The 23083-nt window shown below is 57.1% G+C and overlaps 1 protein-coding gene across 1 annotated transcript; it reads left to right on the top strand.

The window, feature by feature from the left end:
* Positions 1–792: 792 nt before the first annotated feature.
* F8 (coagulation factor VIII) lies at positions 793–22078 on the top strand (the record flags this gene model as incomplete). Its single annotated transcript, XM_084293818.1, has 27 exons — positions 793–941; positions 3539–3663; positions 3963–4085; positions 4268–4480; positions 5520–5591; positions 5977–6084; positions 7116–7337; positions 7607–7850; positions 8675–8846; positions 9739–9832; positions 10489–10700; positions 11033–11183; positions 11321–11530; positions 12743–14343; positions 14617–15389; positions 15784–15949; positions 16128–16334; positions 16862–17090; positions 17202–17384; positions 17584–17700; positions 18930–19001; positions 19266–19351; positions 19479–19634; positions 20399–20543; positions 21000–21148; positions 21429–21605; positions 21805–22078. The coding sequence occupies 27 exons, from the start codon at positions 793–795 to the stop codon at positions 21958–21960; spliced, it is 6312 nt and encodes a 2103-aa protein (XP_084149944.1). The 3' UTR covers positions 21961–22078.
* Positions 22079–23083: the final 1005 nt, after the last annotated feature.

Here is a 23083-nt window from a genome sequence, read left to right as displayed (position 1 = left end):
CCTGGCTGCTGGGGGTGCAGATGCCTGGGGCACAGGGGGACACCCCCGTTTGCACGCGCATCCCTCACCTGCGCAGCTGCCAGCCACTCTGCCAGCTCCCAGCGCCTCTCCTGCTCCTTAGCAATAAGCCACCTTATCCAACTCAGCCTTCCTGAACTGTCCTTTAAGATTTTGCCCGAAATTGCCATTTTCTCACACTGCAGGAGCCTGCAGGTGAGGCAGCTGCTGGTCCCTGGGGGCTGCCCGAGGCAGGAGCAGCAGCTCCAGCCCCAAAATGAGCCCAGGCTGACCTGTGGAGGATACAGAGGCTCCCAGGACTTGGTGCTGGCCCGAAACCTTCTTTCCTCTCTGCCCTGAGTGGTGAGAGGGAAGGTGGGACCAGGCAGGGACCGCACCTAACTTTCCCTTCCTCTGCAACCCTCCCTTTCCTCACCTCACTGCCAGACACAGGCCGGGACGCAGAGCCAGCTGGGTCCTGCAGCCGAGCTTAATGCCGTGTTTGCCCTCCCTTTCCCTTTGTTTTTTCCTCTCCTCCTGTCACTGCCACCCAGGAGGAAGAGAGGGAGAGGCCGTCGCTCACACGCTCCTCTCTGCATTAACCCGCCTGAGTGATTCCTCCTGATGCCTTTGGGAAACTCTCCAGCGCTCTGACGGAGGCTGCGGGTGCTGGCTTTAAATCACCTTCTCCTGTGGATTACGACAGCTGGCTGCGAAGATAAAAGCTTTTCTCTCCCCTTCCCTTCCTCTTCACTTTTCCTCCTAAAGCCGCAGCGGTTCCCAGCCGCAGGCGCGATGCTGGCGGGAGCCCTGCGCTGCCTCGTGCTCCTCTGCCTGCTTGAGGAGAGCATCAGCAAAGTCCGGAGGTACTACATCGGGGCCGTGGAGACCGCCTGGGACTACACACACAGTGACCTGCTCTCCGGGCTGCAAACACCTGCAGGGTAAAGCCTTTTCTGTTACAATTCCAGCGCGCTGCTAGGGCTGCTCTCCCACCCCGCGTACATGATGCTGGGTCTGGGGGCACATAGGGCAGCAAACAGCATGCTAAGTGCAACCCCAATCATGCACAGGTGGGGTAAACTTAGAGGGAGAGCAGCAGAGCTGTGCTGCTTTATCTTAACACCATTCCTTGGTGAACCTTTAAAGCCTGTGCGGGGAGCCTGGGGCTGGTTCTCCAGCCAGTGCTCTCTCCGTGGGGAGCTCAAGGCAGAGGGGGAGCCCCGTGCCTCTCTGCCTGGGGAGCTGTGCTGGGAAAACTTCTCTTTCAGCTCTCTATATCTTTGCCTGCATGATGTTGGCTGGGGCCAGACTTTTCCCTTTAGGGAATGAATGTAACTTGTATTGTCTGAGGAAAAAACGGTGTTGGTAGGCAGCACGAGGAGGGAGGAAAGCACGCTGGCTTTGTCTGAATGCTTTGGAGAGGGAAGGAAAAGTGGCTGTTGTGTTGCTGTGGCATGGGGATGAGATGTAAAGCTGTTTGTGGATGGGCTGCTCCGAGCCCAGCGCGGGGAGCAGGGCTGGGTGGCTGTGCCCCTGTGGATGTAGCTGTGCCCCTTTGTGTGGCCCTGCTGCTACCTGCACCCTCTTATCTGTCCCAGGCTGTTCCACCAGCATCCCTGCGTAGCCAGAAACCACTTCTAGGGCACAAGTCTCGCCCCACCAGCATGCCTAAAAGACGTGACATTTGCTCTCTGCCTTCCCCCCACCCCGAGCCACTGTGAATCTCCCTCTGCTCAGCCACGTTACCACTGGCAGCCCCTTGTGGGACCACCCTGTGGGCCCCGTCAGGTGGATGAGGCTGTTTGCCCCTTCCTAACCAGGGCAGAAGACAACCTCGGCCCTCTCAGAGGGCACTGGCCTGCCCGTGGGCACAGCTCCCGGGGGAGCCAGGAGCGGGGCTGGCTGGGCAGCGTGGTTCCAGCAGGGTGACAGAGGTGCCTTGTTCCTGCAGCCTCAGCCCTGCTCCTCCCGCTTGGGGAGGACGCAGGAAAATGGCCAAGCTGCGGAGAAAGGGCACGGAGAGGTGAGCCAAGTGCCTCTGATCTGTGCCTGGGGCACCTCCTGCTCCGCTGGTTCTCCCTCATGGCACCACAGACACCGCTGGGCAGCCGCAGGGGTGCACCTCTGAAAGCCTTGGGGCTGCTGCAGCACGTTCCCCATGATTTCAGTTTCTCCTCTCCCCAGACACAACCTGCAGCGTGTCCCAAAAACAGCCCTGGGGGGCTCGGCGCTGGCGGCCACGTAGCCCCGAGCTGCCTGAGTGCTCCGGTGGCGCGGGGTGTTGGCCTTGGCCGTCTCCTGGCTCTGGGAGATGAACAGATATTGCGGCTAACAATGCTGATCCGCCGCGCCAGGAACTTTGCTCCTCAGGGTAGGAAGTCGGTAGGGACCCTGCGTGCAGGGGAGCTGCCAGGAGCTCTCAGACCAGAACCCTCAAGGGCTCTGTCACTGTGCCTGGGCCCCACGCTCAGCCCCACGTGTGGAGAGGGGCTGGGTTTTGTGCCAGCAGAATCCCCCGGCTCCAGAGGGCTTCTCCCTTGTTTACTGCAAAGTCAGCAGGACTGGACCCTGGTGTCTCAGATACGCCTCCGTGCTGGGCTTGCTGTGAGTTAGAGATTAAGGACTCCAGCCCTGCTCTGCCCACGGTTCTCTGGCCCTGGGGTGAGCAAAGCAAGGGCTCCCGACGTGCTTTCCTCAACTTGTTAGTCACGCTGGCTCCTTCCTCTTCCCCTCGAGGAAGACTCAGGCGGAGAGCTGCTGCCTGGATTTAGTCAGAGCAGGAGAGCAGCCCTTGCTGTTTCTTCAGGGGGGGAAAAATACCACCTGGCTCCTGCTCCAAACAAAGCAGGGCTGGAGGCGCTCTGTCTGCTTACTGGAAATGGGCTCAGTCCTGGGGCTGGGGCTGATAAGCGGGCCTCTGAAATCCCGGGAGAAATTAATGGCTTTGTTATCCTGATAAACGTGCTGGATCCCTTATGGAAAAGGAATTAGCTGGGCTGCTTACAGATCAAAAACGGCCAGCAGAGATAAGTAGGGTGTGAAATACGTCCAAGCCTCCTTTATCCTCCTGCTTCAAGGAGTGTTTTCGTAGGGGCTGGCTGTAAATCCCAGTTCAGCCAGAGAAGAAATGAATGTGGAGACATCGTTTGGGCCACAGTGCAGACGGGAGTGCGCTGCCATGCCTCCTGGCACAGCTTTTCCAGGGGGAGCAGGGGAGGAAGAAGAGGTTACGGGTGATGTCTGCCATGCTCATAGGTGCTGGGGACAGGGCAGGCGGCGCAGAGCAGCCGCGTGTGGCACCGTGCTGCCTGCTGCTGTGTCTTCTTCCATCGTGACTAATGCCATGACATTAATCACGGCCACGTCAGCATCTGTGAGCTGAGGAAAACCTCTCCAAACACACCTGGTGTCTGTCAGCAAACAGAGGATGCGAGGGTGAGCGATCCCGGGCTGGCACGGCGTGCTGGCGGGCAGGGGAGGAAGAGGATGGCTGCAGCCCGTCTGTGCAATCAGCCTCGGCTTTTCCTTCCTCTTACAGCGTGTCAGAGCTGCCGGGACCTCAGCCCCCCGCACCCGGTGCCCTTCCACGTTACAGGAAGGCCGTGTTTGTGGAGTTCCCCGATGCCTCTTTCTCACAGCCCAAGCCCAAGCCGGCATGGATGGGTAAGAACCACGTAGGGAGCGGTGAGCCCGGTGGCCAAACCCATCCTGGGCTGGCGCTGGTGAAGGCCAGCCGCTCCTCAACCAGGAGTGGGAAATACGTAAAACCTGGGCAGAGCTGCTGGGGGTGCAGGGAGCCTTGCTGGTGCTGGAGCACTTGATGCTGCCGTGCTATGTGAGGGACCAGCACCGACTGTGCAGGTGGAAAGCCAGCCCCTCAGGGCCCGTGGTGGGTGTGAGCGGCTGTGGCAGCCCCACTGCTGACCGCCCGGCTGCCTGACCTCACCACCTTCCCCCTCCAGGTCTCCTGGGCCCCACCATCCGAGCAGAAGTCTATGACACGGTGGTCATCACCTTCAAGAACCTGGCCTCCCGCCCGTACAACCTCCACGCCATTGGGGTGTCCTACTGGAAGGCGTCAGAGGGTGAGTGGGGCCACGGCCACATGCTGTGATTCCCTGTGCTGCGCCTCCTGCTCCCAGGAGAAGGCAAATCCCTCCCCGACCCTGGTGTCGGCTCACCAAGGGGCTTGGTGTGGGGAGGAGGCATTTCTGTATCCACCGTGTGCTGAGGATAAAGTGAAATCAGGCTGTTCCTCTGGCTGCAGGTGCAGGGTACGAGGATGAGACCAGCCAGCTGGAGAAGGAGGGCGACAGGGTGGATCCGGGGAAGACGCACACCTACATCTGGGAAATCCAGCAAAACCAGGGCCCCACAGACGGCGACTCACAGTGCCTGACCCACTCCTACTCCTCCAACATTGACAGCGTGAAGGACACCAACTCCGGTTTGATTGGAGCCCTGCTCGTGTGCCGGCCCGGTAAGAGCAACCCAGGGTGGGGACAGGTCAGCTGCAGTCATGGGCTGAGAGGCAGAGGAATCATACACCTCCCAGAGGCTCACCATGGCAGTGGGGTCAGTGAGCTGTGGTCAACAGCAGCACTTTTGGGGTTTGGCCCTTTCCCCAAAGAGTTCTTTCCCAGTGTGGGAGGCAAACACCCCTGGATTTCCCTGCAGGAGAGGGAACTTGGTTAATTTTTGCCTTTGCAGAATTTCAGACGACGAATGAAATCCTTTTCCTTGTAGCTGAATCTTATCTATTGATAAGGTGAATTTCTGGGGAAGCATAAACGTCTTCCTTCAGAGCTTCACTAAGCTACAATCATTCAGTGTCTGCCAGGGCACTTTGCCAAACAGGATTTTGTTGGAAGACATAAAGGAAAGTATTTTTTATGAGCAAGGGCAGAGACAGGACACCTGGGGCACTGCCTCACCCACAGTACCTGTGCCTTCCCTCTTCCTTTGGTGGACGTGGAGATGAGGAAACCTTGACTGCTAACCACCTCCGGGGTGCACGGCATCAAGAAGTGAAGCCGGGGCAGGACTGGTCTCCCCTGGCTGATCCTGGAGGTGGTTGTCCAGCCCCCGGTGGAGTCACCGGAGAGGAATGGGCACCTGTGGGTGCGACTCACCCGGGGCTCTGTCTGCAGGCCCCGATGACTCGCTGCAAACACTTCTCCACTGACAAGCACAGTCTAGACGAGGAGTGCAGACAATGGTGCCGGTGAGGGGCTGGCTGAAATGGGCCCTTCAGGTGACTAAGTGAATCTTGAGAGCCTGCGAGGGAGAGGCAGGGCAGGCTGCCCCTTCGGTGCGTGCTGGGGCAGCTGCCTCTCAGCCAGGGTGTTTTAGGGATGCAAGGCTGGGAATGGGGCTGCGACAGTCATTGACCTATTGGGATGTGGCAAAACCAATCCACAGCCTGGCCTTGATTTGTGGAGAGCAGGAAGGGGCTTCCCTGGGAAGATGGACATGGCACTTGCTGATCCTAAAATGCCCCATTCTGTGGCCTCTTGCAGGGACCCTGGCGAGTGATGGGATCCAGGACACACAGCAAGACGTTGTGATGCTGTTTGCAGTGTTTGATGAAGGTATCTGCCCCAAATGACCTGACCACATTGGTGTCAGACCCTGAATTCAGCCTGATCTGGGGTGCGTGCTTTGGCCATGGTGTGGGCACAGCCGCTCAGCTCCCTCCGAAGGGTTCGAGCCCTGCACAGCCCCTGGCCCACATGCTCCTGGTACTGCACTGCAGCTCCTGCCTCCGTGCCCCAGACGCAGGGAGCTTGCAGCCCCCAGTTCCCACCCCTGTTCCCTTCACACGGGCTGAAACAGGGGGCAGAAATGCCTTGTCACGAGCAACAGTCACCACCACGTTGACGTGGAGTGGACAGATCTCTGAGCATTTCCAAAAAGCACTGAGCAACTGACCTCCCTGGGTTCTGGCTCTCATACTGCGTCCTCCTCTGTCCCCAGGGAGAAGCTGGTACTCTCAGCCCGACCCCCCGGCAGCTCCTCAGTCCCTGCCCCACACCAGGGGGGAGCTGCACACCATCAACGGCTACGTCAACGGCTCGCTGCCTGGTGAGCACCGGTCTGTCGGGGCAGGGATGGAGGTGGTGGGAGGCAAGAGGGGTCTAGCTACGTCTGCAAACCTTTCTCCAATAAAAGGCAAAAGCAAAAGTCCCCTGAATTCCCTAGCTTGGTGGATTCATGGAGCTGAGCAGACCTGCTCCATGCACAGCAGGTTTGCCCTCGTGAAGGTTCTCACCCACACGAGCACCCCCCATGTGGCTGTGGGACATGGCCTGAGAGGTGTCTGATGGGCAGGTTCTGGTGGAGAGGTGACAACGGAGAGCTGAGACCCTCAGCACAGAGCCTGCACCCTGTCTCCTCCCTAGCTTTAAGGATCTATTCCAGTCACTTTTGGCACTCTGTGCTAAAAACAAGTGCTTGACTCTGTATTTGACTTTGTTTGGCTTCAGTTTCCAGGAACTTGTTATTCCCTTCCCCACTTAATTGCAGAGCCCTTTGGCACACACTGATTTCTCCTCAGAAAAAATATTTTTACAAGGCACTGAAGTTTTCTCCCATTTCCTAAGCACACTGAACTCTTTGAAACTCTCCAACGAAGGAATTTTCTCCAGCCTTTAAGTAAGCCTGGTGACCTCTCTCTGCCCTTCCTGGGGTATTTCAGCTCCTGCTGAAGACGTGCTGCAGCCCTGCCCCTGATGCAGTGTTTGGGCGTGAGGCTTGCCAGCGCCGTGATCAGACAAACGCTTCCCCTTCCCAGCTCCCTGTTCCTGTTTTATAGAGCCAGGGAGTGCGTCTGCTCGTCTTGCCACTGCACCACGCTGTGAGCTCCCATAGCACGCTTCTCTCAGCTTTTTCCAAAGCACTTTCAGGGGCAAGACCACCGTTCTGTCAGCCTGGCCTTATTCCAGCTGGGTGATGCGACCTGCCCCTCTGCTGTGCTCAGACAGCCCACATTTACGTGTGACCTCTCCTGCGGAAGCCTGTGGGGCAGGGGACCGTGTCCGTGACACCAAGAGCAGGGACAGGGGATGGACACAGGGATGTCCTGACTCCCGGGTGCTTTCCTCCCCTCCCGGCAGGTCTCACGCTGTGCCTCAAGAAGCAGGTCAACTGGCACGTGATAGGCTTGGGCACCGGGCCAGAAGTGCACTCCGTCTTCTTTGAGGGACACACGTTTCTGGTGAGGGGCCACCGTCTCAGCAGCCTGGAGATCTCCCCTGCCACGTATCTCACAGCTCAGACCATGCCAGGAACAGCCGGCCAGTTTCGGATGTTCTGCCAGATACCGTCCCACCAGCAAGGTAACCTGAGCCTGCAGGAGCCCGGGGGAAAAGAGGTTCAGGGGATGGCCCAGGCTCTGTGTGGTGCTGCAGCTCCAAGGCCATCCCTGTTCAATCACCCTATAACCACGTGCAACCTGGCCTGTGACCGGGATGGCATGTGTTGGCCTGCCTGGGGACACATTTGGTGGGGATAGCAGTGGAGAGGTCGTCTTCCAGCAGAGCCTGGGGGTGCCAGCACCCATGCAGGTAAGCCAGCATGGCCCTTCCTGCTCCTTGTCTGAACGCAGCCGGCATGGAGGCCTTTGTGAGGGTGGAGCAGTGTCCCGAGGAGCGCCTGCTGAAGATGGGGCAGCTGTCAGATGAGCCAGAGGAGGTGGACGACCCTGGGGAAGAAGAAGAAGAAGAGGAAGCTTACCATGTGATCCAAGTGCGCTCTTTTGCCAAGAAGGACCCTATGACCTGGACCCATTACATCGCGGCTGAGGAAATGGACTGGGACTATGCCCCTATGAAGCCAGCATCTCTGGATAGGTGAGAGCGAGCTCCCGAGGCCACGGGGTTGCCCTGAGGCAGCTCTGCTAGGTCTTCCCCTTCTCCCCAGGAGTTTATTTTCCTTCTGCCCAGCCTGGGCAGCTTTGTCCCAGCTAAGGATGCAGCACAAGGATAGGTCTGGGGAGCTGTGGGAAGGCAGGAACTGGTGTTTACCACATTTTACCAAACGCCACCATTGGTGGCCCACTGGGGCAGCTCCACCGTGCAGATCTGCAGGCAGCAGTCCCTGGTGGGTTCCTGCCCCAGGGCTGGGAGACGTGCCCGCAGCCTGAGGTGTGGGTGGCTGTCCGTGCAGAAGGACCTGCTCCAAAGGGCACACTCTGTTAGTCTCTGTGCCTTAGCACCACATGGCAGTGACGCCTGTCACCTGCCCCGGTGCCACTCTGCTGACACAGGGGGTGTGGGCTGGGGCTGTCTCAGCTGTGGGGTCACCGGGTTCTGCCCTAGGTGGAGATCCCGGCCCCCAGAGCCACCTGCAGCCCCTCGTGGGGTAAGGGAGGGCTGGCAGGGGGCACCAGAGGGGATGTCCTCTCCAGCTCGGGTCTGGCTCCTGTGGAGGAGCTGGGATGCTGAGAACAGACAGCTGCTCTGCCGCATTATATCCACCTACCACACATGTCCCCTGACAAGGGACAGCCCGCGAAGCTCTCAGCTCCCCCAGTCACCACTCGCAGGATGTCCTGCGAGGATGAGAATATTTTTATTTTGCCTCTGTGCAGCAGTTGGCTGGGCCATCCCTGGGCTGCCAGGGATGCATGTGGATGGCATCCTGCATGTGGCCACTTGCTCTTTGTTGCCTGCAGAAACACCACGAGCCTGTTCCTGGAGGCTGGCCCTCAGCGAATTGGTTCAAAGTATAAGAAAGTGATGTTTGTGGAGTATAAGGATGCATCCTTCAAGACGCGCAAGATGTCCCAAGAAGATAAGGGAATTCTGGGACCTGTCCTGAAGGGGGAGGTTGGAGATCAGTTTAAGGTAAGAGAGTGATTATTCTCCACAGAGAAAGACTGGAAGGGGAAAGCTTAAAAGCTTGATGCTGTTCCTCCTAATAGCTCTTGGTTCGTGGCTGTGGTCTGACATAGATCCTTGGGGAGATCTATCATGTCTGATAATGTCCGAAGTTCAACAGAAAGGGAGATGCTATTGAAAGCCCAAACTCTTGCTGAGTTCATCAGGAATGAACATCATTTTGCTCAGCCCCCTTTATTTGACTTCATTGTAGGCATCTTATTTGAGTTAATCCATGACCCATGGCACCTAGCACCATCTCCTGAGGCAGAAGTGCCTTCTCGTTCTCCACTCCTCTCCATCTGAGTGTTCTCACCACGCAGTACTGGGGGCTGCTCACATGCCCAGTTGCCCGCTCGATTTGTTTGCTGATGGGAGGAAAGGGATGGTTTCCAGGAGAAGTGGCGAAGCTCTGACAGAGCTATTTGGGGACGTAAATGAAAGGCTGTTAAGTGGGGAGCACTTTGAAGCTGTTGATGGCTGTGCACACTCAGTGTTTTGTCCCTCCAAGGCCTCCTGGATTGAAAGAGCTCTTCTGTTTCATACGGAAAGGTAGTTTAAAGATAGCAACCCACTCTTTCATAAATCTGACATTTTTGTGCCCTCCCAAAATGTACCCGAAGTGGGCACCTCCTGGAAAGATGGTCAGCATAGACTGGTGGAGAAACAAGCAGTCATTTCTTCTGCGCTGCCTCTCTCTTTGTGGTCCTGGATGTGTCCGGGTTCCTCCCTTTCGGATGTGGGCAGTGCCAATACCACAGCCCAGCAATTTCGCCCTGCATGGACACCCTGAGGGCAGCCTTGAGGGCTCACAGTGGTCTGGCAGTGCTAAATGTCCTGTTGGCTGTCCTTGTTTCAGATTGTGTTCAGGAATCTGGCGAGCCGACCGTACAACATCTACCCTCACGGCCTCACCAGCGTAAGGCCGTACCACGCCATGAGGTCCTCTCAAGGTAAGGCCGCGGGCAGGCCATGGGTGTTTAGGATGTCAGGTGGCCAGTGCCATTTTCCTGGGCCAGGAGAGCTTCCCGCAGCCTGTGGTAAATTTAGCTGCCCAACTCATCCATCCGAGCACCTGAGACCCACGGCTCCTGTAGATGATTCTTGGTTCATGTCCCTGTTGGTGCCATGTCTCTCTGGCTCTAAGGAAGGCTCGGGTGATGGCTGGAAGAAGGGACTTTGTCAGCCGAGGAGCTGGCCTGGGTTTGGTTCACCCCGGAGGCCTCCACTTTCTGATATGGCTGCAGTGAGCAGTTCCTATCGCACCCATCCCTGGTGAACGCTGCCAGGAGCACCTCGTGCTGAGCTCAGGTCCAATTGCAGGGACTGGAGCCAAGTGGCAGAAGAGGGATGGCAGCTGCTAAGGAGCTCAGAGCTGGTCCGTGTCTGTGACACGTTATTATCCCAATTCAGGTTTTCTTTCAGGAGAGTCAAAAGAGCAAAGTGGCCCACCAGCCCTTTTGGGTACCAAAACTACCAGTTTGGGTAGTTTTCTGTGTGACTCCTGCTCTCAGGAAACCTCCTTTCCGAGCTCTGTTATAAAGCAGGATGACCCCTTGCAGCAGCTGTCCAGACCTAACAGATGTGCCCTTGGGCTGTGTGTTGGCAGCTAAGGACGTGAAGGACATTCCTATTGCCCCTGGCCAGTCCTTCACCTACAGCTGGAGGGTCACGACAGAGGATGGACCAACGCAAGCGGATCCTCGCTGCCTCACTCGCTTCTACTACAGCTCCATCAACCCGGAACGGGACACAGCCTCGGGCCTCATCGGGCCCCTCCTGATCTGCTTCAAGAAGTCCATGGACCAGAGGGGAAATCAGGTAGGTCCCCCAGGTGTGGCAGAGAAAGGCAAGGGGGATGCTTTGCCACCTTAACTGCCCGGCTGAAAGGCTGGAATAACTGTGGTGGGCGAAATATCTGGGTAAAACCAAATTTGGTTGTCCAGTTGTCTTCAACCCTACAGTCAGTCCCACCCCCCTGTCTTCCCCATTCCCCCTTTGCATGCTCCCTTCCCTCCAAGACTGCACCCCACCTTATGTGCAAAGCAGCAAACTGCTCCCCGCGCACCCAGGCTAAGGGCTGGCAGCCCCCCTGCACCCCGGGGGCTGCTCTGGCCAGGTCAGCAACCTGCCCTTCCCTCTCTGCCTCCCAGATAATGTCGGACGAGACAAGGCTGGTGCTGTTTTCGGTCTTTGATGAGAACCGCAGCTGGTACCTGGAGGAGAACATCAGGCGGTTCTGCACCGATGCAGCCCACGTGGATACCCAGGACCCCCAGTTTTATGCCTCCAACGTGATGCACAGTAAGTGCCCAGCGGGAGGCTCCCCACAAATCCCAGGCAGAAACTGGCTGGTCCCTGCCCCAGGGAACAGGCAATGGCTTGGCAGCCCCTGGGGAGCCAGGTCCTGATGAAATGTCTCACACCCTGCTCTCTTCCAGCTGTTAATGGCTTTGTCTTTGACAACCTGAAACTGAACGTCTGCCTGCACGAAGTCGTGTACTGGTATGTGCTGAGCGTTGGGGCCCAGACAGATTTCCTCTCCGTCTTCTTCTCTGGAAACACGTTCAAGCGCAACACGGTCTTTGAGGACGTGCTTACCCTTTTCCCATTTTCTGGAGAAACTGTCTTCATGAGCGTGGAAAAGCCAGGTTAGTGGCACGGGCTATTCCATAACCACGGGCTGGGCATCACAGCAGGGCAAAGTGAGCATCTCCAGGCAGGGCAATGCTGGGGTCTGGGGCCTGATCACGTGTTGGCAACCCCAAGGGCAAAGGGATGCTCAGCCTCTTGGAGCAGCAAAGTCATGATTATATCTCCCCAAAGCTTAACTTCAATAAATGGTTTAAATTACTGTATCTTACTTCATGAATAGGGTGCATTAATGTCACGTGCATGCTGCCAAGCCAGTAAGCTGGCTGCAGTGATGTGGTGGCAGTGGCAATGCTGTCCCTGCTGCAGTTCCAGTGCTGCTCATGGCATCAAATTTACCCACACATCTCTGCAAGGACAGGCGCACCGGATGCAGAGAAGTCTTAGGAAGGATTTGGTTTTTATTTCCTCCTACTCAGCTTTTTTTTTTTTTTTTCCCTTAGCATTTGCAAAAGCAGAGCCATTACACATTTCCTCCCTAATGAAGGAAACTCAGAATTTAGCCAACACTGATACGCTGGTCATGAGTATACATGAGTATTTCTGGGTATCCAGATACCCAGGAAGCTTTCTAAATTCCAGCCAAACATTGCATCCCTCTGAGGTCTGCTTTCCGCCTGCTTTTCTGAGGAAGGCAAGCAGCCGGCCAGCAGCAGATGACAGCTCTCTCCAGCGTCAGAGCTGGGTTATTACACACTTGTTTGGCGGGGAGCGAGTGCGTTGGCTGGGGATGTGAGCAAGAGGCAGCCTTTTCATTTTTCTCCTCGAGTGGGAGAGACGTGACGGCTGCGTCTGGGCTGGGAGAGAGGTGTATTTGCCAGCACCAGCACGTCTTTGGGGGTGGATAATGGTGATTGCTCTGCTGCTGGCGATAATCCTGGAGGTGTTGTGGTTTCTCACTACATTAACTCCTCTCACCAAGCGGCTGGTGGGGCCTCACGGGTGCATGCAGCTCACTGAGCTCTGGCAGGAAGCACCAGCCCTGCTGGTGATGCTTGTCAGGATCGCCTCTGATGTTACCAGCAACCCTGATGTCTTGTGAGCCTGGCTGTAAGATGCTCTAGGGACTGTGGAAATGGTGAAATCACTAGCATGAGCTAGAGGCTGTCTGAAAATAGAGGTTACACTAGCAAGGGAATGGCGTGGGGATTGCAGTTCTGATTTCCCACTGCGGTGGGCTGATGGTGTCCTCCTGTCTTTTCCCGAGACAGGCACTTGGACACTGGGGTGCCTGAATCCTGATTTCAGAGAACGAGGGATGCACGCCAAGTTCACAGTCTCTCAATGCCAGCATGACGAATACCTTGATGAGGACGATTATGTGCCTTATGAAGAAGATAGCTATGACCCCCAACCAAGGGGCTTCTCTAAGAGGAGGAGATGGCGCAGACCATGTGTGAGTGAGCAGCTGAACAATGTCACCTCTTCCAAAAATGAGACGGGGAAGCCAAGACTGTGCTTGACAGAACCCAGCCACGGGGCCCTCCTGAGCAATGGCAGTATTTCTGGTCCCTCTTCCAATGGCACGTCAACATTTTCGGGTAACCTACATCCAGCTGATATTTCCCCATCTCTGCCGGAGACAAACTATGATCTAGTGTCCTATGAATCCTTCTTAGAAGATGAAGAAGAATTGTCAAAAAACATCAGCCAGGACCAAGGGGCTCTCCCCCATGGGGAACGCTTGGCAAGCGTCAGCGAACAGGTCCGTGGGGCTGCTAGCTCCGAAGCAGGTCAGAAACTGCTGCACCAAGCTCCGTCAGCTCCAGATGATACAGTGGGAAATAAGGTGACAAACATCTTAGAAGTACAGGAGCCAGTAAAAGAGATGATGGTCCAGTCTGGTGGTATGTTAGAGATCCTGGAAGCAGAGCCTCAGAAGACAACAGCTCACACAGTGGGCCTGCAGGACTCAGCTGCCTTTGCTGCTGGGGAAGGTTCTCCTCAAGGAACCTGGAGCTTGTTTCACCAGAACGACCTGGAGCACGGTCTGGGATTTCAAGACACATCTTCACAGAGTGCTGATGAAATGCCCTTACATCTCCATGAGTCAAGGGAGACAATCAATACGGAGCTGGCTTTAAGCACTGACCCGAACTCCTCCCTCACACTGGCCAGTTCTTCAGCACCCTCGGACAAGCCAGGGGACAACAGGACTTCCCGTGCTGGGTCTCAGAGCCACACAGGAGAAGGCAGTCATTCCTCAATTGCTAGGCTGGAGAAAAGACCTCACAAAGTGGTTTCACAAGGCTTTAATGAATCTTTTGAAGGGGAAAATACTTCTTTCCTAGACCTAGGACCCCGAAGGTCTGTAGAAGAACAAATCCTTACAGATGTGAGTAACTCCTTGCCTGAAAAAACTGGCACAGAAGAAGCTGGTGAGCTTGCCAAAGGCACGAGCATTCTCGGAGACACCTTTGCACACAGCAATGACCTTGAACCTTCTTCCAGCTACGTAACGACAGAAGAGAGGGATGAGTTAATCCTGGAGGCCATGTTTCAGGGTGCTACGGCCACTGAGGAACTGCCAGAGACAGACAGTCTTGTCATTCCTGAACCTAACCTTGTGGCCAATGACACAAGGCAGCACCCAAATGGTTTCTTAAACAGCCCTGAGCAGTTTCAGGGACCTGGGGCTCCAGCCCCGAGCACGAACAGCCCCGGCTGGAGGCCCCGACAAGCCAGGTCACTGCAGAGCAGGGGCTTGGTGCGGGGTCTGGGCCTTCCCAGCACCACTGCTGGCAGCAGGGCGTCCCCCTCTGCGGGGAGCGGAGCAGAGCAGGATCTGGTCAGCCAGACCCCTGAGCCAGCAGTGGGAAGGAGAGGGTGCGGGCCTCATTCCCCTTTTTGCAGCACTCGCTTCAAGAAGAGGTCCCTGGAACTGCACAGTTCTGGGGCTGAGGTGGAGGTGATCCAGCCAAGCCTGGAAGAAACAGGGAACTCGACTGAAGGGAGGCAGCGCCCGGGCAGGGGTGATCCACAGGCTGTGCCTGCAGACGGAGCTGAGGAGAGGCTTGCTGAGGGGGGACCAGCCCTGAACAGCAGCAGGGGGGCTCAGCACAGCACCAGCTCCCTTCCCACACAGGCAGTGCCAGCAGCCAGCAGCTCAGGACCGCAGGATGGTGCTGTGGCCGCAGACCTGGCCTCAAACTGGGACCCGGTCTCAGCGGTGGCAGCGGGGCACGCAGGGGGCTTGCAGAGTCCAGCTTTGTCTGAAGGCAGAGGGGCTGCCTGGGGGGCTCCGTGGGGCGAGCAGGCTCAGGGGAGAAGCCAGCTGGAGGAGGAGACGAATGCCGTGGAGCAGCCAGATCTGGAGAGGGCCCGGTTCAGTCCCCAGCCTCAGCAGCTGGAGGCCAATGCCACAAAGGGCTCTGTGCCAGAGATCACCTCTGGGCAAAGCCCGGAGGAAATCCCCGTGAAACTGGCCTCTGAGGAGGACTATTCACTGCCTCTGAGCAGTCCTGAGCTCGGCCACAGCACCACCGAGAAACCAGCCCAGCGTGTGCAAGCCAGTCCGGATGAACGGCAGGTGCTCGGGGGGGAAACTGCCCTTGGAGAAACCGGGAAGCGGGGACACCCTGAGGAGGACGGGGAAAGCAGCAGCATGGTGGGGGAGAGGAGCCGTGCCCCAGGACACGGGGAGAACCTGACTCTGAACAACTTGAGGCCAGAGGCTGACAGACTGGACTACGATGACTATGGTGAAACAGAGCAGGCCATGGAGGATTTTGACATTTACGAAGATGGGGAGCATGATCCGCGCTCCTTCCAGGGGCGGATACGGCAGTACTTCATTGCAGCAGTGGAGGTGATGTGGGAATACGGGAACCAGAGACCCCAGCACTTCCTGAAAGCCATGTAAGTGTTGCTGCCCTTCACATGTTGCCCTGGCACAGTGTGGCATGGCTCCATGCGTGGTTGGCACTTTGGGACAGGCAGGATCACGGGGCTGTGACTGTGTGGCCCAGCCAGGCACTGTGCCAAGCAGCCCAGGGGAAGGATGCTCCCCACACTGCATCTCCACCCAGGGAGCTCAGTACCTCTAAGGTCTTTGAGCATCCTTGCAAGTGCATAAGGGATGCTCTAGGCTCTGCATCACCCAGCTGGTGGTGCAGATCTGCCCCCTCTCCCCCCACATAGCTCAGCATAGGTGCCTGTGGCTGTGCCCTTGGGCCCTGCAGCAGCCCTGCCCCTGTTGCTGTCTGCAAGGGGCAATGTCACCCACGCTGCTTCACCGCCCTCACCCCCGCAGGGACCCCCGGAGCGGCCGGAGGAAGCCTTTCCGACAGTACCGCAAGGTGGTTTTCCGAGAGTACTTGGACAGTTCCTTCACTCAGCCACTGATACGGGGAGAGCTGGACGAACACTTGGGCATCCTCGGGCCGTACATCAGGGCAGAAGTTGAAGATGTGATCATGGTGAGTTGAAAGTCCCTGTTTCCTGTAATCCCTGACATCCCGACCCCCCTTGCTGGCTCTGCTCAGCCTGAGAGAGCACTCAGCTGTGCCTGCAGGCTCTGCAGTGCCCATGGGGGCACTCAGCACTGCTTCCATCCCCTCCCTACCCTCCCTTTGCTTCTCCTCCACTCCAACACAGGTCAAGTTCAAGAACATGGCCTCGCGGCCCTTCTCCTTCCACTCCACGCTGCAAGGCTACGAGGAGCTGCGGGACACGGTGTCGGGCGAGGAGGCGGTGCAGCCCGGCGGGCTGCGGGACTACTCCTGGAAAGTCCTGCCCGAGATGGCACCCACCACGCAGGAGTTCGACTGCAAGGCCTGGGCTTACTTCTCCAACGTGGACCTGGTGGGTGGCAGCCTGGGAAGGTGGTGAGGCGTGGGTGGCACAGCCCTGGCTGTGTGCTCAAGGCTTTTCCTCTGGTGCTGTGCTTAGAGCAGCCGATGGTGTTGTAGTTCTCAGGTGTCTAATACAGCGATGAATGTGTGCTGCTGCTTCAACTTCTCTTGGCTTCCCCCCTTTTCCCAGTTCTACATTTTTGTGAGACTTGTAGGGAATTTACCTTCTGGGACCCTGTAATCTTCTGCCAAATCTGGCTGAATTTGGCCCCTAGGTTGCGATGCTAGTCAAGCACAGCTGGACAGAGGGACACCACTTCCCTTGAAAGCACGTACAAACACTTGCTGTGCAGCCTTCCTTAGCTGGGGACAGAGGGGTTCCTGGTGTGTCCCTCCCCCCCCATGCATGCCAAGCCCTGTATATGGGTGGGAGCCAGGCCAGGGATGCAGGCAGGGCCACCACTTTCCTTGCTGCTGTGACGTTTGCGAGCATCAGTGTTACATCCTGCTCCAACTTCCTTCCTGGCTCCCCGGCAGGAGAAGGACCTGCACTCGGGCCTCATCGGGCCTCTCATCATCTGTCGCCAAAACGTGGTGAACACTGTTTCCAGACGGCAGCTGGCTGTGCAGGAGTTCTCCCTGCTCTTCACCATTTTTGACGAGACCAAGAGCTGGTACTTCAGGGAGAACATGAAGAGGAACTGCCGCCCGCCTTGCCGCATCCAGCTGGACAACCCTGACTTTAGGAGAAACCATTCCTTCCATGGTGAGGACTTTGCCCTTGCCTTTTCCATCCCCCAGTCTATACTGGAATGGGAAAACTCGGGGCCTGTAGGCACCCTGTGATCCAGCTGCTCCTGACCACTGCCTTCCCCAGCCATCAACGGCTATGTGAGGGACACGCTGCCCGGGCTGGTGATGGCTCAGCAGCAACGGGTCCGATGGCACCTCCTGAACATGGGCAGCACCGAGGACATCCACTCCGTCCACTTTCACGGGCAGACGTTCAGCGTCAGGACTAGCCAGGAGTACCACATGGGAGTCTACAACCTTTACCCTGGTGAGATACAGCACGAGCACTGCGCACAGCCCAGCTGCGTGGCTTCGTGTCCGTGCCTGTTAGGGTGTGCCAAGCCTGTGGGGGATAGCAAGAATGGGGAATGGGTCTGGAAGAGTCAGGCTGTGTGTCTGCACAGCGCCTGGCACCACGGTACCATGCTATGGCTGGTAACTCCCCTCTGCTCTCCATTCCTGCCCAGGTGTCTTCGGGACAGTGGAGATGTGGCCCTCGCACGCTGGGATCTGGCAGGTGGAGTGCAAAGTGGGGGAGCACCAGCAAGCTGGGATGAGTGCCCTCTTCCTCGTGTACAACCTGGGTGAGTGACCGGAGCAGCAGGGCCGGGTGTTGCTGTACAGTGTGCTTCGAGCCGCCTGTCCCCCAGGGCTCTCAGCTTTCTCTGTGGGTTGTCTAAGTGAGGTCCCCTGGGTCTCACTGAAGTCCTGACTCCAGCCCTTGCCACCTTACCCATCCCTAGCAGAGCCAGGGATGCAGTGAAGGTTGGGGACCAGCTTCAGTGGGCTGCAAATATTGGCCCCCAGGGCACATTTTCCAAAACTGAGCTTCCCTAGATCCCCTGTAAAATGCACTGACCCCAGTGACTGAAGCCCATGCTGTCAGGAGGGTGATGTGCCCAGTGCCTGACCCCATGCCAAGAGGTAAACTGAGGCACAGAGTGCAACACTGCCCAATGGCAGGTCGTGCTGATGAAAACATCCCTGAGAGCAACTGCCAAAAACGCACAGGAAATCTGTCTCTGTTTCCCCCAGAACAACACATTTCTCCCTCACCGTAAATAGCGCTGGGGGAAGTGGTTTGTGAGGCTGGGTGTTTTATCACATCATGACAGCCCCTCTCCTCTTTCTAAAGGAGCAGTAAATGTCAGCCAGAAAGTGTTTCCATCAGTTAAAAATCTGCTTAAGATTTCATCTTTCATCTGCTTAAGATTTCATCTTTTCATTCGCATTTTCCCCCAGAAGCATTTGCCATGCAGCAGTGATGCCAAGAAATGACAAGTAGCTAATAATAGGAGTTATTGTACGAGGCAAACAGCCCTGTGCTCAGCAGACCAGAAGAGAGACGTGGACAGACAGGGGTGCCAGGCAGGTTTCCCTTTAGCGACGTGATATTTGTTTTTAAATGGTGCTGCCTGGCAACAAAAAGCCCCGGGAGCAAGACACGGGTGTAAGGAAGAGCCACTTGTCAGCATTGCTGGGAGATAGGGACGTGGGGATGGGAGGTCAGGGGCCTGGGGAGCACAGCACCGGCTTGGCTGGAGATTGGTGATGGGAACTTTGCTTTGGACATTGAGGTCAGGAGCAAGGACTTACTGGACCCTGAAAATACAGGGGTGGATGCGGAGACGCATGAAATTTCCCACTTGGTGTGAGATAAATGAGTCTGGGGGCTCCTGGAGGCTTGAGAACACTTTGCTGAGCCTGCAGGTGGCTCCCCAGGTTGGGAGAGACTCAAAAGCCTCTCTATCTAACCAATTCTGCCTGTTTTTCTCTGTTTTTCTCCTTCTCCCCCCTTTCTGTTGGGCTGCAGATTGCCAAAATGCCCTGGGGCTGGCCTCAGGCCACATTGCAGACTCCCAGATCACGGCGTCGGGGCAGTACGGTGAGTAGGGGGCACTGCTGGCGAGGGGCAGCTTCAGCCAGCACAGCCCAAGCGTGTGCCCTGGCCAAAGCTCGGCTAGAGCAGGTCCCCTCCACCCATGCCTACGCTGGGGTCCCACCTGGGGGTGCCCTCCCATCGTGTCAGGGCTCTGCCACCCTGCACGTGGCCACCGACCCCCTGAGAGATCGGCGTTGCTCAGGCCCTACCCCGCGGGTGGACATTGCTTTGCCTCGTGCTCCTCATACCTGTGCACTCTCCCTGCAGGGCAGTGGGCCCCTTACCTGGCCAGGCTGGACAACACCGGCTCCATCAACGCTTGGAGCACCGCTCACGGCAATGCCTGGATCCAGGTGAGAGGGGCCCCGGGGCTGGGGATGCTGCTGGGGACACTGCAAGGGCACGCCGGTGGCTGGTGCACTGGGCAGAAGGACACACAGGCACAGCCATCAAAAATTAACCCCCACATTTTGTTTGCAGGTGGACCTTTTGCACGTCATGATCATTCACGGCATAAAAACCCAAGGGGCTCGACAAAAGCTCTCCAGTCTCTACGTCTCCCAGTTTGTTGTCTTCTACAGCCTCGACGGGCAAAGGTGGAGGCAATACAAGGGGAACGCCACCAGCACCCAGATGGTGAGGAGGAGAGTGGCTTCCCAGGATGGGGCCTCTTGGGGTGGTGAGGGCTGGGGAGCTCTGCACACAAGACAGATATCTCCTGAGCCCCCAGATATTTAGTTAGGACAGGAAGAGTGATCCTTCACTGAACTGCAGCTCAGAGATCTGCAAGCACTCTGTGTCCATCTGTCTCACTATAAATTATTTCCACCATCCTACGTGGCTGTGAGATCAACACTAGGATTATGTTTGATGTTAGAGGTAGGCAAAAGGTTTTCCCTGTGTATCTCTTTTGACCCCAAAGGCAAATTTGGCTTTCTAAAAACAGTGTGCAAATGCAGATGATTTGGTGGATCTCTATTAGAAAAACCCACAACCTAAATACACATAGGCTGGCCGTTCCAGTGGGTGAAGAAAAGTACCCAGAAAAGCCTCCATTGAGTATACCAGCTGTGGCCAAAACTCTTCCCAAGCTCAAACGTCACAGGACTGATTTATTTTTATTATTTTTTTTCCTTGGGTAAAGATGTAAAAAAATTATTTGTATGGACCCCAAGTTTCTCCCAGTCCTGTTTCTCAGTGTTTTGCCCTGACTTGCCCCGTTCACATTCCCTTGGTCTGAGTCACATCTCAAAATACTTCCCTGAGCTGTTGTCCTCTTGTAAGGACGGTGATAAGATACAAAGTGCCAGACTGAAATGCTCTTGTCCATGCTAATCCTTGTCCTGCCTAGCTCTCTTTCCACCAGTACGACAGCCCCTTGTTTTACCCTTTCCCTGCAGCTCTTCTTTGCAAACGTGGATGGAACGGCGGTGAAAGAAAATCACTTCAGCCCCCCGATCATAGCCCGGTACATCCGCATCAACCCCACGCACTACAGCATCCGGACCACGCTGCGCATGGAGCTCCTCGGCTGCGACCTGAACAGTACGTCCTGCCTCGGGGCACCGGGTGCTGAGGCTGGGGCAGGATCCAGTGGGGTGCTGAGTGCTCCAGCTCTGCGTGTTTCACGATTCCTTGTGTTTTGGGGCTCCCCTGGCAGTTGTGGAGGGAGAAAAAGGTGGCATTAAGGTGTTGGGGGAACGAAGGTGGAAAACCTCATTGCGGTCTAAGAGGCAGCAGCACCAGAAGGAGCACAGGGCTTTGTCCTGAACCACTGGAAACCTCAGGCAGCAGCGAGAAAAGAAGGTGGAGGAGTGGCAGGTGTAATTCAGCTAGAATTACAGCCAGAGCCACGCTGCAGACAAGGGCACCGAGCAGTGCAGGGCCCACGATGCTGCAGCGAGGCACAGGGAAGTGCACAGAGGGCAGCTGGAGGAGGGAGCAGCCAGGAGGCATCTCCACGATGGGCCCACTCTGACAAGCATTGCTTCTCTCTTCCAGGCTGCTCCATGCCCCTAGGCATGGAGAGCAGAAGGATCCCCGACCAGCGCATCTCCGCGTCCTCCCACAGCGCCAACGTCTTCTCCACCTGGTCACCCTCCCAGGCCCGCCTCAACCTCCAGGGGAGGACCAACGCGTGGAGACCACAGGTAGCCCACGCAGGGAGACCCCAGGCAGGCAGGCTGGGTGCTTGCTGTGTTTGCTGGCCAAGGCATGATGAATGGTGGTTCAACCGCATGCACCATGCAGGCTGCCAGCATGCAGGCACGGGATTTGCCCCCAGCAGCTACAACCGGGTGCCTGATGGGGCAGGTGAAGCCTGGGGTGATGTGCAGGGCCAGCTTGACTTCAGCTGCATCGAGTGTGTCTTCTCATTGCTGCTGGCAGTGCTGCTGAGGGGTTAACGGGAGTCTGTCTGTCTGCCCCCAGAGCAACAGCCCCAACGAGTGGCTGCAGGTGGACTTTGAAGCAACCAAGAAGGTGACGGCAATCATAACCCAAGGTGCCAAGGCTGTGTTCACCCACATGTTCGTGACGGAGTTTGCTGTCTCCAGCAGCCAGAACGGCATGCACTGGAGCCCAGTCCTGCAGGATGGCAAGGAGAAGGTAGGCAGAGCCGCCCCGCAGCGGCCCCGCAGCGGCTCACAGCATTTTTGCAACAGCAGTGAGCCGAGCTGTGCTTTTCTTCATCCTAAAGAGTTCCCAACAGCTGCTTGTCCATGTTGATTGTGTCCCCAAGTCACGGGCTCACTGCTCCAGAGCCCAGCACAGCAGACAGCACCCCAGATTTCTCTCCCTTTTCCAGATTTTCAAGGCAAACAAAGACCACACCGGCACAGTGATGAACACCCTGGAGCCACCCCTCTTTGCCCGCTACGTGAGGATACACCCCCGCCAGTGGCACAACCACATCGCCCTGCGGATAGAGTTCCTTGGCTGTGACACTCAGCAGGAGTACTGATGGCTGCAGGGCCGGGCACGGGCAGTGCCAGCCCACGGACCCACGTCCTGCTGGACACTGAACTCTCATGGAGCTGGCCCCGCAGGGCTGTGCTCGCTCCTTGTGTCCAGGAGGTGTTGGTGGCATCAGCAGAGGTTTTTTCTTCTGCTCCAGGAGCCCTGGCCATGCTGGTGGCTCCTGCTGATGGGGCGGATGGTTTGTCATCAGTCTACCTGCCCCTCATCTACCACATGCCATGTAGTCAGGCATAGTGCTGAAGAATTAAACAGTAATTTTCCAGTATCTTTGCGCTTTCTCCTCTTCTCCAACCTTAGTGTCCCCAGGGGCTCAGTCAGCATTACCAGCAGCTAGTAATTAATTAGCCCCGGAGATCCTTCCTCAGCTTTGTTTTCCACAAGCACAGCCCTGCAGGAGGCGGTGGCAGAGATAAGGGCTGGGGGCGGAGGCCCTGCTCCCCTCCCCAGGGCACATTTCACAACCAGTGGGGATTTCGGATCTTGCCTGGAGGCAGCGCTTGCACAACCTGACTCAGCACTGGGCTTCGGTCCTCCAGTTCCTTCCCTTAATCTCCATCCCATAATGTGCTGGCTGGCATGGCCCGATGCCACCACGATGCCACCACGGGGCTTTTTGGGGCTGCCTCCAGCAACGCCCTCCTTGCTGCTCCCTGGAGCAGCTGTCGGTGCAGTGACTCCGTGGGGTTCTTGGATTGCTTCTGCCCCACGCCCAGCCCCGTGGCTGACCTTCCGGAACGATGGCCACCTCAGAAAGGCCCGGGGTGCTGCGGGCAGGGGGGGGCCATGGCTGCCAGGGGGTGCGCCTCTCCTCCGCGGCGGCAGCGGCATCGCCACCACCGGCACGGCAGAGCCTGCGCCCGCCCGCACCCGGTGCTGTGAGTCCCAGGGTGGGGAGAGGGGCTGAGCTGTCCCACAACGCTTCCCTGGTCTCTCCTGGAGGCCAGAAGGGTTGTCACTGGGGAAGTGTTTGGCACCTGAGCCTGTTTAGGTGCCGCTGATTCGGTCTGAAACCACAACAAGGCTACTGATGCATCTGGAGAACCAGGACGTCCTCGTGGCCAAACAAAACAGAGCTTGAGGTCGGCCTTCCCCACAGGCAACCCTTT

This window comes from Netta rufina (assembly GCF_964035555.1).
Source record: "Netta rufina genome assembly, chromosome: 12".
Classification (NCBI taxonomy): Eukaryota; Metazoa; Chordata; class Aves; order Anseriformes; family Anatidae; genus Netta; species Netta rufina.
This window is presented reverse-complemented; position numbering and strand designations above follow the sequence as displayed.